The sequence below is a fragment of the Oryzias melastigma genome, linkage group LG2, assembly GCF_002922805.2.
Source record: "Oryzias melastigma strain HK-1 linkage group LG2, ASM292280v2, whole genome shotgun sequence".
NCBI classification, from domain to species: Eukaryota; Metazoa; Chordata; class Actinopteri; order Beloniformes; family Adrianichthyidae; genus Oryzias; species Oryzias melastigma.
Window position 1 is genome coordinate 20,063,015 of NC_050513.1, and position 17,873 is coordinate 20,080,887.

A 17,873-nucleotide genomic window follows, 5' to 3' on the forward strand; every position below is an offset into this window, starting at 1 on the left:
AAAATCTGTTTTGGTTTTCTAGGACATAGTTTCTGCAGAGTGTCAGAAGATTATTAGAAATTCTCAGAGTTGTGGGCGGGGCTGTTTGCGCGGAATAAGCCAGAAATACAGGAGCTTGTGACTCGCTCGGTGTATTTTCTGTGTCAAAAACGAAATTTCAAACACGGTTTTTTGTTCTTGACTTACAACAGTTTGATAAAAAAATACTCAGAATTATTTTCCAGCTAATTTTTCTCCATAAATGTCGTCCATCATCAGAAAAACGTGTTAAATACACACCAAGCCACGTATTCAAAGTCCGTCTTCTAGAAATCTAAAACATTTTTCAAACTATCTTATAATTTTCTGAAAATATTTGGGCAGGACAGAGGTATAACTGTCCTCCCGAAAAAGAACCCCCCCTCCCCCCAAAATAGACGCGTTTAAGTTCTATTTAAACTAATTGAAAGATGAAGACAACATAATGAAAACATGAATATATATTCCATTTTTAATCATGGAAGTCACTGGGTAAACAGTTCCTCCTGAAACCAGCCTCTAGTGGTCTTTTGATGAAACTGCAACTTTATTTCCTCTTGGATTGTCATAACTTCACATCAGTGCTGTTTTTTTGTTGTTTTATCATAGCCAAAAACCCACCCTATGTTCCCTTTTTTTGAAGGAAGGACCACATCTTGCAGTTCAACCTAAGACCACTGGGGGTTGGTTCCAAAATCCAGTCTGTTCCGGGTCGGATTTTACACCAAATATAAACGTTCAGTCTGGTGTGAAGAATCTTTACTACATCAGTGGGTTTATTTTCTCTAGGCGTGGGGGGGGGATGGGCTGTATGTCAATTATTTGGTTGTTTTTTGAATTTACACACGTTGAGGGTTTTTGTGTTCAACCCAACAACTTCAACAAACTTTTGTGTTCTCCAAGAGTCGTAGTTGGACGGTTGATATGGTGACATAACCTCCACGGGGTGATCGTCCCGCAGTGGGATTATGTTTGGGATTCTGCGGTCGTTCACATCAACTCAGATTATTAAAGGAAGAAAAAACTGAGGTCGTCTCAAAGCTCTACACAAAAGCCAAGAACCATCAACCCAAGCTGAGATATAGACCAGTAATCTAAACTGTTCCAATGATTCAACATTATTATAATCAGACTAAGATTACATAAATCTTTACCAAGAACCTTTACAACCTTTCAGTGTAATCCTCATAGACCACCACGTTAACAATAGACAAATATTTAGGCTACTTTAAAGAAATGTACAACCGTGACGCATGTTCAAGAATAGTCCAGAGTTCACTGGACGTGTAGGGAGGGGGCGGGGCTTTTTCTTCTAGCATACGTACCAACAGTTGGAACGGTTCTGGTGTGAGATGTCAGAGTGGTGCAAATCTGGTGAATCTGGCTCTAGGGTTTTTCTTTCACAGCTCTATTCCTATGAAAGAGTTCATGTCCTGTGATTCCACCTGCAGTTATTGATTTCTCCTTCATGACCCTTCTGTTAATCTGGAATCGACGGCATTCAAACTTCAACACCAAATCAGAATCCCCAGATGGTTGAAGCTCAATGGCCAGATGTTTTGTACGTAGAGCCTGAAAGCGGTCGTAGAAACGTGTCTGAATACGACTGAACGAAGAAAACCACGTTTACAGAGACTCTTGGTTGGTTCTGGTCACTTGAACTGCAGAGGGCGGCGTGAACGTAGCGTGAAAACACATTCACTTCAATAAAATCATCTAAAGGAAATTCATCAAAACATTCTGGTATTCTTTGGAATACATTAGAATGACCAAATTGTTCATTTCGTTATGTATTCTTTCTGAAGCGCCTTGAAACAATCTCGGTTGAGAATTTAACCTTCAAGAATAAAACGAAATTAATAGAATATATTTCACAATAAATCCTAGAAGCTGCAGCTTGAGATTTTTCCCAAACATAAAAATATGTAGAATTTTCATTTATTCAGTTTGATTTAAGATACAATATAAAAATTCTGACATGATTTATTTATTGTTTTCTGGGTAGGACCCTAAATCAGGGGTGGGCCACTCCAGGGTATGAGGCCCACATTCCTGCATGTTTTCCAACATACCTTCCTCTGGCATGGTCTACATGGCTGGACACACCTGAACCAGGTGATCAGTCATGAGTAGGGCTTGGATATCTAGAAATCATACAGACACTGCAGCCCTCGAGGCCTCGAGTTGCCCATCTCTGCCCTAAATGATCAAAGTCTCAACGCTTTTTTCTGAGAACTTTATTTTTTCATTAACATTTGAACAAGCGACAGAAATTCAGTCGTGTTTTACAGTTTCAGGGATTCACAGTAAAAAGTCCAAAAGTTGGTAAATTTGACTTTTTTTTACACTTAATTTATGTTCCGTAAACCTTTTCCTTTTGCTCCGCCTGGGTGGAGGCTCCGCGGAAGACCCAGGACACGCTGGAGAGACTATGTTTCTCGGCTGGCCTGGGAACGTCTTGGGTCCCCCCAGAGGAGCTGGAGGAAGTGACCGGGGAGAGGGAAGTCTGGGCATCTTTGCTTAGACTGCTGCCCCCACGACCCGGTCCCAGATGAAGATGGATGGATGGATACCAAGGGGAAGAAACAGACTTTGGACATCAGTCTGAATTCATTCCCTCTTTTCCTTGGTGTTAAGTTTTTGAGTAGACGTAAGATGCTTCTTTGAAAGAACAGTCTTTTCCGTCTGAGCAGATGATGTCTCGTCACTCATCGTCAGTCCTGAGGGTTCTCACCTGGTTGGACAGGTTACTTAGCCGTTGCTTTAGCTTCCGCTGAGAGGACTCGTGCTGTGTCGTCAGCTTCTTGAACTTGTTGGACATCACCTCCACGCTGGCTTCAATCTGGTTGACTTTGTTCTCCAAGTCCTTGGCGTCGCTTGCTGCAACCAGATTCTCGTCAATGAGGTTGTCTTTCATGAGGATGGCCCTTCCCTTCTCCTCCAGAGCGTACTTGGCATCAGGATACTCTGTTAGCGCCTCCATCAAGTCGTCTTTGGAGAGGGCAAACAGGTCGGAGTAGCCGACGCTTCGGATGTTGGCCGTTCTCCGGTTTCCCGCCTTGCTTCCCTTGATTCCGAGAATGCTGATTTCTCCAAAGTAGGCTCCGTCGCTCAGGACCACAAACTGGGTGACTCCATCGTCTGCCACTACGGCCAACTTTCCTTCTTTGATGATGTACATTTCTCGGCCGATGTCTCCCTTCTTGCAAATGTAGTCCCCGGGGCTGAAGACCTGAGGCTGAAGTTTCAGGACTAACTCAATGAGCAGACCCGCTTCGCAGTCCTGAAAGATGCGGACTTTGCTCAGGGTCTCCAGGTGGACGTTGATGGCGATCTCAGCCTTCAGCTTGTCCGGGAGGTTTTTCAGCACCTGCTTCTCGTCACAGGTCTTCTCCTCAGTCCACAGGTAGTCGAACCACTTCACCACTCTGGCCTCCAGGTCCTTGGTGACTTTACGGAAATGCATGTACTGCTTGATGGAGTCGATCTTGGCCTGGAACTCCACGCGAGCGGCGCCCATGTTGGAAATCATGGCACCGACATTGCCGACGATCGTAGCGAAGATGAGGACTCCCGTGAGGAAATCGGCAACCACGAAAAAGTATTCAATGTCTCTGACGGGGGGCGGAGTCTCACCTATAGTGGTCAAGGTGAGGGTGGACCAGTAGAAGCAGTAGATGTACTGGATGGCCAAGCGTGAAAACTTGGGACCGGTTAAGGCCGGGTACACCCACGTATCTGAGCCGAAGCCGAGGACCTTGGAGACGGCGAAGTAGAGGCAGGCGTTCCAGTGGATGATGATGATGATGTACCCGACGAGGTTGGCAATTCGGAAGATGTTCGGAAAGTTGGTTCGAGTTTCCGTGCGGTCGAAGAACTCAAAGAGTCGGGGCAGCCGCAAAAGCCGGTTGAACCTCCACTCCGGGTTGTTGATCCCGATGAAGAAGAAAACGACGTCTGTCGGCAAGATTGAGATGACGTCAAACTTGAACTGCCGCGTCGTCATGTACTTTTCCTTCAAGAGCTTTGCGTCTCTCACAAGCAGGCCTTGCTCCAGGAAACCTGTTGGCGGTTAGACTGTCGTTACCAACTGCTCCTTTGATGGTTAACGATCAGGCCAAAGGAGACCAGCACTTACCGGTTCTGGCTCTCACAAACGTGTCGATGTAGTAGAAGACGTCGGAGCTGTAGTCCAGGACCAGCCACAGGGTTGTGTAGTTGACCTGCAGCTCGTTGAAACAGGCCCTGTGAGGAGGTGAACCAGGAGAATCAGAACCGGAATCAAAGCAAATGAATATCATCATGAGAACGTAAACTCACCGCGCCACGAGCAGCATGAGGTTGTAGAAGACTGGGATTGCTAATGCAGAGAGCCAGCGGTAGTACAAATCTGTGGCGGGATCCATGATCCACACCTCCTTCCTGCATGGAGAGACGGGGTTTTCTGCGGATGGCCTCAACAAACCGACGTGACATCGTCCTTCAGCTCCTGTTCTGATCTCGTTACTTACGGCTGCTCTTTTTTGTCGTCCTTTTTTGCATCCTTCTTGTCGTCTTTCTTGTCATCCTTCTTCTCGTCTTTCTTCTCATCTTTCTTCTTGTCTTTCTTCTCGTCTTTCTTCTCGTCTTTCTTCTCGTCCTTCTTTTCATCTTTCTTCTCTTCTTTCTTCTCGTCCTTCTTCTCGTCCTTCTTCTCATCTTTTTTTCTGTAAATGTTAACAAAGACAGAAGTCTTCACTGATTCATTGCTGTCTTTGTTCATGTCATTAAACAAAGACTTAATCAAACAAACTGAGAACCAAGCCAGGCTGGACGGGTCATAGCGCTGTTGCTGCTCATTGTTTCTAGGGCTTGAGAGACGTTTTACTTTTGAAGAAGCTTCAGGAGGGGGATTTCACCTGGAAGGGCAGTTTTTAGGGTGACGGTGTTGTTTAGGTCTTATTTGATGACCCTACTTGAAACTCGTCCATTGACTTTAAAGAGAGTTCACAACTTACAGAAAGTTGTGCTGTTGTGATACTTGAGCATTGACTGGATGATAGTAAGTTTTAGCTTTTTTTACCAGTAGAGTTCTAACAGTAAATAATTGGCTGAAACTGGAAAACAATATCTAATGACTTGATTCAATCAATACTGATAAATTGGTAATAAAAGCTGAAAACGCTTTTGTCAATACAGGGGTTGACTCATCTGGTTACTGCAAACTTTTGGGTTGTCCGGGTCCATGAAGGGTCGTGGAGGTGAATCTAAAGATTATAAAGTGTTTCTGTCAAAGAAAACTCCTTCTAAAATAATAAAATCTTAAACAGAAACATTTTTAAAGCATAAATAAGTACGATACTTGTGTGTAAACAGCTAAGATTACATTATTTATCCCATAAAGGTTAATTTTAACGAACTTTTCCGGGTTTATTTTCCTCATATGATTCTTAGTGTTTAGTTGCTCCCAAACAGTGAAACGCAGGTCAAACACTGAAATCCAGAAGAGTTTAACATGCAATGAGGTGTTTACTCCACAGGAGGAATAAAAGCACAACACACTGAAAGAGGGACGTTTTTAAGCAGATAAACTCTTTAAATAATGAAAGTGGATCGCTGCTGAGCTTCAGTTTCACAGACTAAAACGATTCCTATCTGTAGTTTTTAATTCGTGAAATGTTTCATTAACTTCTTCATTTACTAATGCAGTCTCAGAATTCTTTGTTTTTACTTCACTTCAATTCTATTTATATAGCCCAAAATCACAAAGAAAACTGCTTCATTGGGCTTCAAAATATGAACACTTCAAGTTTCTTGGAGCGACTGAAGGAAATCTTTCAGAAGAACAACTAAAATGTCTGGACGTCGTTTCTTATTTTGAAATCAGTCGGATTTTTCTTCATTTAATTACATTTCAAAATAAAACCATAGATAAATTGGTAATTGCTTCGTTTCATTAAACGTCGGAGCCTTTCCTCTCAGAACGGTAGTCCAGACAGAACCGATCCCAGAACCAGAACCGCTGCTCACCCGTCGTTGTTGTTGCTGTTGTTGGTGTTTGCAGATGCAGACTGACGGTCGTCTCTGTCAGAGGAAGAGAGTTCACGGTGAGTACGGAATAACTAACAATAAACTCATCATCTATGTTCTGATCAAACGTCCACAGAAACTAAGGAAGAGCTTTCAGAGATGACCTCACCACACTATTCAGACAACTTCCATGTTTGGAGTCTGATCTGTCTAAAGTTTGATTAAACACTTATTGAGTTTTTGTTTTTTATTAACGTTTTCAGTTTCATTAAAGGAAAATGCAACAAAATCGACCAAATTTAAAAGGATTGTCCACAATCTCATCCCCAAAAGCCCAAAGAGGATCCAACTACTCTGGAAAACTGACAGGAGACTCATTTCTTTGACTGAATCAAACTTGGATTTCCTCGTTTTCTCTAGGAACCAGCCTCCAGGTGAGGGTGTGGCGTGCAGCTCACCTGCTCCTGCCGTTCGTCCCTGGAGCTCCTGGCTCCGAGGGGCCGACTCTGCTCCTCATGTGGTTCATGGTGACGGCCGGTCTGGACGCAGACAAATCCAAACCAAACATTCTGTTAACAGCTCATCATCTGAACAACTCGAGGTCGTTTCAAACCTTCAGAGGTTCTGATGTACGGAAGCCTTTGAGACTCATAATTCAAAATAAAAGTCAAGACTGGAAATGCTTTTTCATTTTCACAATGTACCTGCAACACTTGTCTCTTAAAGAAAATGAAAAAGCGATTCTCCAAATGGCTTTCTCATTTTCTTCTCCAACACCGCTCATTCTGTGACACAATTAAAATGATTTAGAAATGGCATTTCTTCATTTTCAAAACGTTTATTGGTTTACCATTTGTTGGTTTTGTCAGATGGGGCCAGCCCTGCATTGATGCACATTTTCAAGACCGTTTTCAGGCTCTACGTTTGAAACGTGCGACCACTGAGAGCTAAGCTATATGGAGCTTTGACCAATCAGGGACTCGGATCCGACAGTGACGCGTTCACAGACGTTTGAAATAGGTCTTTCATGTATCGGATCAGAGATTTGTACCGCTACGACATTTCTCACCAAACCTCCACCAACTGCAGGCGGAGGACACAGGCTGTTAAACAACAGAAAAACAAGAAGAAGAAGCCCCTCCCTGCTGGTCCAGTGTGAACACATGTAGCTTCACATAACTGGTCCTGTTTGGTTCCCCTCAGACCTTCAGATGGTTCTTCGGTTTGGAGAGCTTGTGAGGGCCTCAAAAGAACGATTGTCCTCCTCACCTCCTCCGGGCTTCCCTCTCCAAAGTGTCTGTTGGGTCTAAGAGGAACTTCTCATCCCGACCAGATCATTTCTGTGATTTCTGACCCGCCGTCTGGAGCGCTCAGAGTTCAGAGCCGCTGCGAGTCAGGCGTCGGCTCCACGCCTCTGTGTTTATCTCATTAGGGCTCCTTCATCTCCTCTAGATTACCTAAAGCAGAGCTGCAGCTCAACGTGACCGGCTGAGACCTTCTCTGTACCTGAGAGAGAGCGACGACGAGCAGACGAGGAGAAGCTCCGGAGAAGTGACGGAAGGAGGAGGCTGTGGTCATGCAGGAGGCTCAGATCCTGCTGCTCGTCATCCACCCGGCGACGAGGAGATCAATCAGGGAGGAGTTTCTGCATCATGACGGTTCCAGAAGTCTTCAGAGGGCCAGCAGGAGCGTTTGTGTTTCCTCCTGCTGGAGGAAATCCTCTTAAGACGCTGAACCATCAGGCTCCTCCCACTGCTCCTCCAGGACGGAGGCAATCCTCTTCAGCTGTGGATAATCTTCCTGATCTCTGAGTGGATCCCCAGGAAGGAGGATCCTGCAGAACCCAAAGTTCTGCAGAACCTTACGCTCATCTTTGATCTCAGGAGAACAAATTTACCAAAACATGAGAAGTTAAAATGCTAAACGGAAAATAACCCACTTTTAAATAAGGGGGTGGAGCCTCTCCTAAAGGGGGAGGGGCTACATAGACTTGGTGGATGATCAAGTGAGTGTTGACTATGACCCCGTGACCCCAAAAGGACTAAAGCAGGTTTGACCCTTGAATGCAAACATGAAGAAGGAGGGAACTTTATTTTTTTAAATTTCAGTTTTTTGGAACCACTTAGCTCCAAAACCAACACAATTTTTAAATGTCTTTAATGTAAAAACAAAAGTGGAGCATTTGTGATTTATTTAACAAAATAAAAGTCTTGACATCAATAAATATTATGATTCTATAACTTTTTGACCATGAATCCGATCTTTGGACAGATTTCTTCCAAAGTGAGTGTTAGTTTTCCCGCCTTTTCTGCCGTTTCCGACCTGAATGAACTGACTTTTATCATGTGAATGTTTAGGAAACGTTCAGCGATTTCAGCAATCCTGGTATTAAAACGTTCAGCTCCTTCAGGACATTTCTGTTTGTATTTATGGTATTCAAAAACTTTATAGTTTTTTTAATTCTTGAGCAAAATCTGACTCACAGTAAATGAATGAGAAAGTTTTCAAATGTCAAAAAGTGAAGTAGTTGAGCAACAAGACTTTATATTTATTCATGGGCTATGTTTTCATCTTTTATAGTAATTAAAAGAATAACAATAATTTAGTTTATCGAGGTATTTAAGGCAATTATGGATTTTAGCTAGTATTTAAGCAACAAGCTAGATTTTTGGGCTAATTTGACATCTGAGAGTTTTTATGCTAAATTGGAGTTTAGCTAATATTTTTACAACATGCTAATGTTTCTGGTAATTTGTTATTTACTGAGTTTTCTAGGCTGATTTAGAGTTTATCTTCTATTTTAGCAACATGCTAATGTTTTTGACTCATACACTTTACTGAGGAATTTAAGGCTTTTTTGAATGTAGCTAGCTGACATGAGCTAGCTTTTTTGGCTAATTTGGCATCTACTGAGTTTTTTTGGCTTTTATCTAGTATTTTAGCAACATGCTAACATTTTTGGCTAACTTATTATCTACTGAGATTTTTACTGTCTAATTTTTAGTTTAGCTTTTATTTTAGCAACATGCTAACATTTTTGACTTATTTATTCCACTGAGGACTTGTAGGCTATTTTGGAGTTTTGCTAGTATTTAAGCAGCTTTTTTGGCTTATTATCTACTTCAGTTTTTGGGCTAAATTGGAGTTTTGCTCATACTTGAGCAACACGGTAAATATTTTTGCTAAATTGGCACATATTTGCAATTTTTAAGCAATTTCATTACAAAGTTTTCAGAAATTTAGGTCAACTTCGGCGCTCTTTCATGGTTCTCTAGGAACATTTTCAGCCTTTTAGCAAATTTAACATTTTACAAACAGCTTTTGCATTTTCACCAATAAGCTTCAGCGTCTTTAGCAACTACTTTCAGCAAAAAGCACTCACATATATACACGTTATCACAGGTAATGCAGCTCTTCTGGTTTTTCATGCTTTTTAACATGTGCTGCTGCTTCATCTCTCAAAGGGTGCTGGTTGGAAGTCCAGCCTCAGCAGATCATGAGGGCGAATTCCCCGAGCTGTGATTGTTAGGGACATGCTGACAGAGCGTGGAGCGCCAATTAAAGCCGCTGGAGCCTCCGTGTCAGCTGTGACCGTCCTCCTGAGGGAACGCCGCGCTGAAATACATACATATAAAAACAAACAGATCAAATCCAGTCAGAGGCCGATTTCACGCCCTCATATCCGATGACCTTGATGACCTCGCTCTGCTGCAGCAGACGGGCGTGTCTGAGACTCTCCCTGACCTCTCAGGTTTCACGAGGGGGGGGTCACGTTTGTCATTCTTCTGAGAAAAATGCAGAAAACAGCAGAACTGCTGTCATCAACGCTGCAGTTTTCCTGGAACTGGTTCAGCAATCCAGCAGCTGAGCACAAGAGCACGCCGCGGCGCCCCCCGCAGGCGAGAAGGATGTCCATCGATCACTCACTCCATGCAAACGTTTCAAATAGTTCAACATTTTCCAGTTGAAGTATTTCAGTTTTCAACAGGAAGAAGAAAAACGTTTCATCATCATGAGAACACAGTGTATGTTCTTCACAAGTTTGCTGCAGTGGTGGGTGTGTCCAACTCTGAATTGGCTCCTCCTTCCTGGGTCCCTGGTATCCTCCCCTCTAGCTGAAATCTGGGTCCAGGTCGCTTTGAGCGGCTGAGGTCTGCTGAGTTCTGGTGAGTTCTGGTGGAGGGGTTGGCTTGGATGTGGGGTTCCATGGACTCCTCAGAAGGGCCCCGCCCAGTTAGATCGGGGCGTGGCTCTCAGCTGATGTTTTCATGCAGAGCGCCTGGTTTCTGAAGGAAACGTCAGTCATTGGCACAACTATCTGTCAAAGTCACCAAAGAGGATGTCTTCTTCCAAAACAAACTGTCTGTAGGACTTTTCCCTTTTCGTTTTAAGATAAGTATTCAAATCAAAACTTGTACATTTAATGACAGTATTTTCATGAAAAAGAAGGTTAGTCTAATGAGAAACTTCAGTTTTACTTCAAAACAAGAAGAATCAATAAAGATTCAGAGTTTAGAGGATAATAACTGAATGTCTACATCTGTCTTTGGGGATCCTGGTGTTAATGACATCAGAAATATTCTAAGTTTATGTTAAATCCTTTCACACGTATACATATATGAACTGCTGTCATCAAACCTCTTTAATCCTTCAAAATGAATCAAGACTTTCACCAGTAAATTCTAGAAAGTGAAATCCAGAGAAGTCCAGGGCTTGAAGAAATGAAATTGTCTTGTGACAGTGGAACCTTTAAAAAGTCGTATATCTAAGTGTACTACATGTATACTTCATTTACAGTAAAAGGGAGGCAGCTTACTTTTTATATGCTGTCTATGTGTAGTTTTGGGCTTAATCTGAAGAAATATTCAGCCAATTATAATTACTATACTACATGTACATAGAACATGTGTCAAAGTCAAGGCCCGAGGGCCGGATCCGGCCCTCCAGATCATTTTATTTTGTTGTTATTGGTGACCCGATGTTATCTTGCTCTCATTTCTAACTTGAATCGTTTTGACAAAATATATTTTTATGGAGAGTAAAATATTGAAAGTTATTTAAGGTTTAAGTTGATTTACTCTGGAATAATATTCCTGCCTTTTTATTACTCATAATTATGTTAAAAAGTTACGGTTTTAAAGTTTTAAAAATGGCCATTCCGATAGCTTTATGAACTATTTTGGAGTTTAGCTAATATTTCAGCTACATACTAACTGTTTTGGCCAACTTAGGCTTTTTTGTTGTTTTTTAGGCTATTGTGAAGTCGAGCTATTTTTTAAACTACATGCTAGCTTTAGCTAACCTAAGTTTTTCGTTTCTGTTTTAAGCTAATTTGGCAGTTAGCTAATATTTTAGCTGGCTATCAGTTTCAACATTTTCAGCTATCAATTTCAGCTTTTTAGCCATCACCACTAGCATCTTACAGCATTCGTGCTAGCATTATCACAGGTAATGCTATATATCTAGTTTATATTTATTAAAAAGTTACGGTTTAAAAGTTTTAAAATGTAGTTTTAGAGTGTTCAATAAATGTTTCTCCTGTTCGGCCTGTGAACTAAGATGTGTTTTGGATTTTGGTCCCTTGTGTGATTGACTTAACCCCCCTGAGCTAAAGTATACTTACTCTACTTATGCTCAAGTATGAAACACAGTTCAAGTGTAGTACTTTATCAAAAGGAATGTAGGAAATGAATACATGAGATTAAATCAATAAAAATGTAATCCAGATGTAAATAATGCAGAAATAGATTCATCCTATGACTCTTCATGATGTAGATCAGCATTTAGTGGATGGATTAATCCAAAGGGACAAACAAGGAACAAGTCTTATTCAAATGTATGCAGTAGCCTTAAGATTCTGGCCCCACAGTCCTTACAGATTAATGTGTGATTATGCCCACTGGTCTTGTGGGTGTGGCTATTTCCTCTTGGATGTTATAAATACAGACTGATGAGCTCAGACAGGTGTGTCTCTGCCAGGAGGCCATACGTTTTTGACAGCTGTTGCGATAAGAACCGCGTGAATGAAAGTAGATTCTGTATCTGTGACGTAACAAAATCTACGACAGAGATCAGAGTATAAAGACTTTCATTTATTCATTCTGTCAGGTCAATCTAGACTTCTACTGAACTCCTATAGACCCTGGGAATTGAACTCTGGATCTAGGTCTGGGCCAGTGCCTCGCCAACCAAACCATCCAACAATAACACTGAAAAATAATCAAAGTTAGAGTACAAGTGACACCAGGTTCATGAAAGACATTAGGGAAAAAGAAGAGACTGGAGTTGAACCTCCAACCTTCTCTTTGAACCCCAGCATGAGAACAGTACAATCCTCTGAAGTCTACAGGAGCTGAAGGCTTGTAGGATCTTTGTGAACCTTTGGGTGTTTGTATCAGTTCTCAGTAGAACCTTCAGGCTCAGATCAGTGTGTTTCTACTGACATCTACTGAGCGTCTCACCAAACTGCAGCTCAAAGGAGACCCGGCTGGTCCTCCCATTCCAGCTTCTGAACAAGAGACGATGAGTCAAAGGGTGTTCTATCTGACCCTTTGGGGTCCCCTTGATGGTCCGACAAAGTGGACATCTGTTGGACTTCTGTGAGTCACAGCGAGCCAGCACACAGCCCTCATTGAGAACGTTTCAGAAGAACCAGAAATAAGCGCGACGGGACTTCCTGAAGAACAATACAGACTCGGTTTCATTTGCCGCCGTACGTTCGAGTCCACCAAAAGAGGCCTAACAAAAAGCCAACACAGCCGCTAAAACAATGCAGCTCTGTTCGAGGTTTCTCCAGCTCCATTCCAAGTCCTTCCTCAAACTTTTCTCCCGTTTGAGAAACCGAAGCAACAACCTTCTAAATCGACAAACTGGAGTAAAAAAACTCGACAAAACCTCCTGTAAGACATCAGTCTGTTGATGTATCTGAACATCACAGATAAGGGAAGAGGAAATCTTTACAAATTTAGGAAATTCTTGAAAATAAAAAAAAGGGAACCCCACAGTCCGGGGACTGAAGAACTCCGTTCGGAAAGTGTGGAAACGTAAGAGAGCTACGATCCTCTGGTCGACATCCGCTGGAAAGCCCGAGGTACAGAGGACTGAGCTTTTACACCTGAGTCCAAAACTCGCCCTGCCACACACTGCCGACCCGTCCAGGGTGTACCCGCCTATGGTCATCAGAGGCCGGGACGAGCCCAGAGAACCCTATGGACTCTGAAAGGGATAAAGCGGGTTGAGAAAACTGATAGACGGAGATCCAAAACTCAGGAAGTCTCCAGATTTGGACTCTGGTTCCATGTCAAGTTCAAGTTAAAGTTTTAAAACTCCAGTAGTTAGGTGACTAACTACTACATTTGTTTACTCCCTTTAGTTAAGTCAAACTTTTGACTCAATCTTTAAAGAACAAGAACAAAAGTTCTTGGAGGATAACCAAAGAGAGCCTGGACCAGAGACGAGCTGGTTTTGGTTATTTGGAGGGAAAAGTGCGACTTCAAAAGCAAAAAAAATGAAAATTGTTTGAGACTACTGCAGTTCTTTAGGCTCATCAAAGTATCTAAACTCCTTTGAGGTTCAATGATAAGATCGTCAAATTTTATCAAATCTCTAAACAAGTCATTAGGTCTGTTTTTATTTCCTTTTGATAAATAAAAGATCAAAAGCCCCTAGAAGTGCACAAAGGTCGCCTTTGTTCCTGTGAGAACAGAGAAGCCAGACAAAAGTTTAAGGTTCACTTTAACTTTATTCGTTTCCATCTTCGATGAAATGACAAAGGTGTGAACGGATGAAAGGTCTTAAGATTCAAAGTTGAGCATCTTACATCGTCGGGATCTCCTACGTGGTATTTTCATCGATCGACTGCGAGAACTCGACCTCCAGTCGGAGTTCACCTACAGGTCACTAGTTCAGTCTACTAACTACGTCAGGCATGGATCCAAAGATAACCACTGACAAGGCAAGACGCTTGAGCACTTTCGGAGTACTGCATTGCTTTTTAATAGACGCTCTTCGACTCACTTTGGTATTGCATTTATACATTACAATATTCTGCAAAGAAACAAAATGTACATCTGCATAAATATAAAATTCTTCCACCGTCTTCAGATGGTTAAAACATTCAGTTACACCACGACGCTGAGACAAATCCAGCAAAAAAAATAAAACAAATGAAGTCAAAACATAAGACAGCACCGTCGCCTCTTCAAACGGGACCGAGCGTCCCGACGGGCCGAACGCCGGTCTACATTCAAGGCAAAGATTAAAACGGAGAGAAAACCCTTCACACGTTTCAGTGATTAAAGAAAAGAAAGAGGAGCAACGCTTCCTGGAGTGTAGCCGTTTCCTCGCAGCGTGAACAGGAGTGCGCATCGTTCTGGAGGCAAGCACACGAAGCGCCGAAGCAGAGACGGGAGGAGGCAAAGCACGAGGCGGCGGCAGCGGCGGTGGGGGACGGCGATGGGACACCCCGCCGTACGATGTCCTGTGGCTTGTGGGAAAGTAATTTGCGGCTAAATAAATATGTGGCTGGGCCTGTATTGCTAATTTTGCTCTAAATCTTCGTCTAAGGCTAGGAGGAGGTGTTGAAGCTAGTGATGAACGCGGTTACGACGGCCCCCGGATGGAGGTTCATTCAAGACTAGTGGCGATGGACGAGACCGTGACGACCCCTCACTGATGTCTTCTGCCGGGGTGGGGGTGGGGGCGTCAGGGAGGCGCCGCTATCATACGTTGTTGATGGTGATCTTCAGGTCAAAGCGTCCCTGGTAGCGGTCCTTCTCGTTGTAGTCGATGTTCTCCCCGAACACTTTGCACTCGATGCGGAGCTCCTCGTTCTGGGTCAGGTTGGCGAACTGCACCGCCACCAGGGGCTGCAGGTACTGGGGGTGCAGCCGCTTCCCGTAGTACGGGTAGTACTGCAGCGGGAAGCCGCCGCCAATGCCGTAGTACTTGATCTCGCCGATCTTGCCGGCATCCTCCTCTCTCTGTGAAGACAAACGTGAGCGTTGAGAGAACAGTACCAGAGTCGGAGGGGAGACCGGACGGGAGTCAAGCGGCGTACCTTGTTGGTACAGAAGAGGGGGATCACATTGGGCTGCACCTTCGGGGCGGCCTCTGGAGGGATGCTGTCGTTGGAGCTGGGAGGCTGGACACATGAAGCGCATTAGATACACTTTTAGACTACAGAGACTTCCTGGACCCCCGGAGTACAACTCACCCTTGGACGGAAGTTGACGATCCTGTTAAGCTTCACAATGATGCAGGGTTTGCCCTCTTTGAAACCGAAGGATTCATCCTCTAAACCGGAACAGGGGCCTAGCCACTTCCTGGAGAAGCGACACGCTTTCCTAACACCAGCGTTGTCATCCAGATCCCCTCGGAGCTTGTACTCTGCCGGTTCCTCTGGAGGGAGTAGAGGGTGGTTAGCCCGGTCGGGGTCCCTCCAGATACCAGGAGAAACATTGAAGCTGTACTTACGTCCACAGTCGTCAAATTTGGATTGGTCCCCCTGGTTGGCGTCGTCATACTGGGACACAAACTCCCTCAGGGCTTTGGTGAAAGGCATGTAGGTCTCATAGCTGTTGATGCTGTAGGACACCTCGGCCTTGTCTACCTTGGGGGTGTGCGACAGGCCTGCAAGGACAACCGTTCTGTTAAGAGTCTGTTTCAGCTTTTGGGGCAAATTAAAGCCATGAATGAAATTTGTCAAACAGTAGTAACAGATCAGACACTCTGTTAGTGACTTTGAGGGAACATTCCATCAACAGTAGTTTGTAGCAATCGACCACAATTATTACAAACCAGGAATTTAACTAAACAATTCAAGTTTGGAAAACTCAAACCTACACCAGCTAATGGAGGATTTCTACTGGATGTGTTCTACAACACCAATCTGCGATATAAGAACTGTAGTCATCGGCATAGAGCTCAGTTAGTTGAATTCGTCAAGACACTTGAACAGCAATTAGACTGTCAGTGGGTGGGGCGTGAACGTGGCCCCGCCCACCACAAACCCAAGTGGTTCTCAGAGAAGGGCAAAAGGACAACAAACGGAGAGTCAGTCTTTGATCTTGAGTGTATGGCTTATTCATTACCGGAACTCTTAGAGGTCATTTGGACGACCTTTAGAACAACCTTCAAAACAGTTCAGCAGAAAAAACCCCAAAACATCCAGCTTCTGTGGAGAAGCATCAAGGTCTTCATCGGAACCGGGTGTCTGATTTCAGGATCCACATCTCCATTATCCTTCAGACGTCTGAAAAACGATCCACGGCGTCAGCAGAGAGGAAACGTCTGATCCTCCAGCCGCTGGATCCGGTTACTGGAACCCGTCCTCCAGTTTCAGACAGAAGTTCACTCGATCCTCTCAGGAGTTTCAACCCAGAACTTTAGTAAACAAACCCAGCCCGCCGGGGCGCGGGGGTCCTCCTTACCAGGGGGCGCCACTCGGTCCTGCCAGGTGGGCTTGAAGTCGTTGAGGGTGAGCAGCATGGCCTGGATGGTGCCGATGAAGACGCCGGCCAGGCAGCCGTAGAAGACCACATAGAAGAGCGTGATTTTGACTGGGGGGGACAGAAACACAACGGGTCAATAGTGCTGTGCAAACATTCGTCAACGCCGCCAAGGAGCAGCACAAACGCGCCGCTATCTGCAAGGTCATCGCAGCAATCTGTCCGGAAAATGGACGGAAAGCCGGCGTGTTTATGATAAACATGTCCTGGAGGGGGAGGCGGGGCTTGTTGAGCAACCTCTGATAAATGTTACGCAACGGCGGACAGGCAGCATCCATAAAAGCTTTACGACCGTCACCTTAAACATTAAACACTGAACCGGGCCAGAACCGGACCAGAACCGGACCAGGTGACACCACACCTGCAGAGCTGCACCATGAGGGGGGTGTGGGGCTGCAGCAGGACAAACATGATCTGACTGAAACCCAAACCGGCCGCCGCAGCGCCGCCGTCACTCCCAGCAGCTGGAGGTGGGAGGGGCTCCAGATGAGAACATCTGGACCAGGTCACTCTCACAGCCGCTCAGGTGCGCGTGCCACCCCTCCCACCTTCAGGTGACCTTCCAAAAGGACACCTGGAACGCCGCGTGCCCGTCACCGCGTCACCCAGGTGTCCCCCTCCCGCGCGGCGGCCGCTGGCGCATGCGCAGAGCCGCTGCGGGGAACGGGAGAAGAAAGGTCGCGCGAGTTAATGAGTTGTATTGTTCCTTTTATTACGGGCGCACGTGACCAGGCGCGGACGCGGGGCGACGGGCGTGCACGCGCCGGCCCGTCACCTTCGCTCACCTTGGACCGTGATGCAGTTTTAACCCCTTCACGGCACGGCGCGGCGCGTGCGCCCGTCCCCCGCGTGGGGGCCCCACAATAACCGCGCGCGTGCGCCTCAACGAGCCGAGCGTGCGCAGAGCAGAGCCTGACTGCAGCAAAGTCAAATCAAACAGGTGGCACGAAACACGAGCCGCGCGCTCTCTCCCGGAGGGAGGGAGGGGGCTAGTGTGCGCGTGTGCGAGCGTGCGTGTGTGCGGGGTCCCAGACTCACACCAGCTGCTGCCGGTCCGGCCCATCAGCTCCCCCTTCTCCGAGTTCCACAGGAACTTCTTCCAGCCGCCATCGTCCTTGTTCGCGGGCATGCTGACTGTGTCCGTGCGTGGGTCCGTGCGTGGGTCCGCGCGCTAGTCCGGCTCGTGGCAGGGGCACCGGGATCACGCTGCTCCGCGGCTCCCTTTTATGAGCGCTCCGGAGCTGGCCCCGCCCACCCGGGCCGCGGCCAATCACGGCGCGGGGAGGGCGTGCGTGTCTCTGACGTCAGCAGAAGGAGCGAAGAGCATATAGAAACATA

The 17,873-nt window shown here is 45.2% G+C and overlaps 2 protein-coding genes and 1 long non-coding RNA gene across 3 annotated transcripts; all 3 read right to left on the bottom strand.

The window, feature by feature from the left end:
* Positions 1–2,631: 2,631 nt before the first annotated feature.
* LOC112142010 (cyclic nucleotide-gated channel cone photoreceptor subunit alpha) lies at positions 2,632–4,780 on the bottom strand. Its single transcript, XM_024265244.2, has 4 exons — positions 4,530–4,780; positions 4,339–4,440; positions 4,157–4,263; positions 2,632–4,080 (listed from the first exon to the last, which is right to left on the bottom strand). Exons 1-4 carry the CDS (start codon positions 4,778–4,780, stop codon positions 2,723–2,725), a joined length of 1,818 nt encoding a protein of 605 aa, XP_024121012.2. The 3' UTR covers positions 2,632–2,722.
* Positions 4,781–5,919: 1,139 nt separating this feature from the next.
* Positions 5,920–7,709, bottom strand: LOC118599894. Its single transcript, XR_004949434.1, has 3 exons — positions 7,534–7,709; positions 6,486–6,566; positions 5,920–6,081 (listed from the first exon to the last, which is right to left on the bottom strand). It is a non-coding gene; the product is annotated as an uncharacterized LOC118599894 (long non-coding RNA).
* Positions 7,710–13,748: 6,039 nt separating this feature from the next.
* On the bottom strand, positions 13,749–17,745 carry atp1b1b (ATPase Na+/K+ transporting subunit beta 1b). The gene is made up of 6 exons (XM_024265250.2): positions 17,574–17,745; positions 16,458–16,586; positions 15,502–15,657; positions 15,242–15,426; positions 15,086–15,169; positions 13,749–15,008 (listed from the first exon to the last, which is right to left on the bottom strand). The coding sequence occupies exons 1-6, from the start codon at positions 17,662–17,664 to the stop codon at positions 14,748–14,750; spliced, it is 906 nt and encodes a 301-aa protein (XP_024121018.1). The 5' UTR covers positions 17,665–17,745; the 3' UTR covers positions 13,749–14,747.
* Between the last annotated feature and the right edge of the window lie 128 nt (positions 17,746–17,873).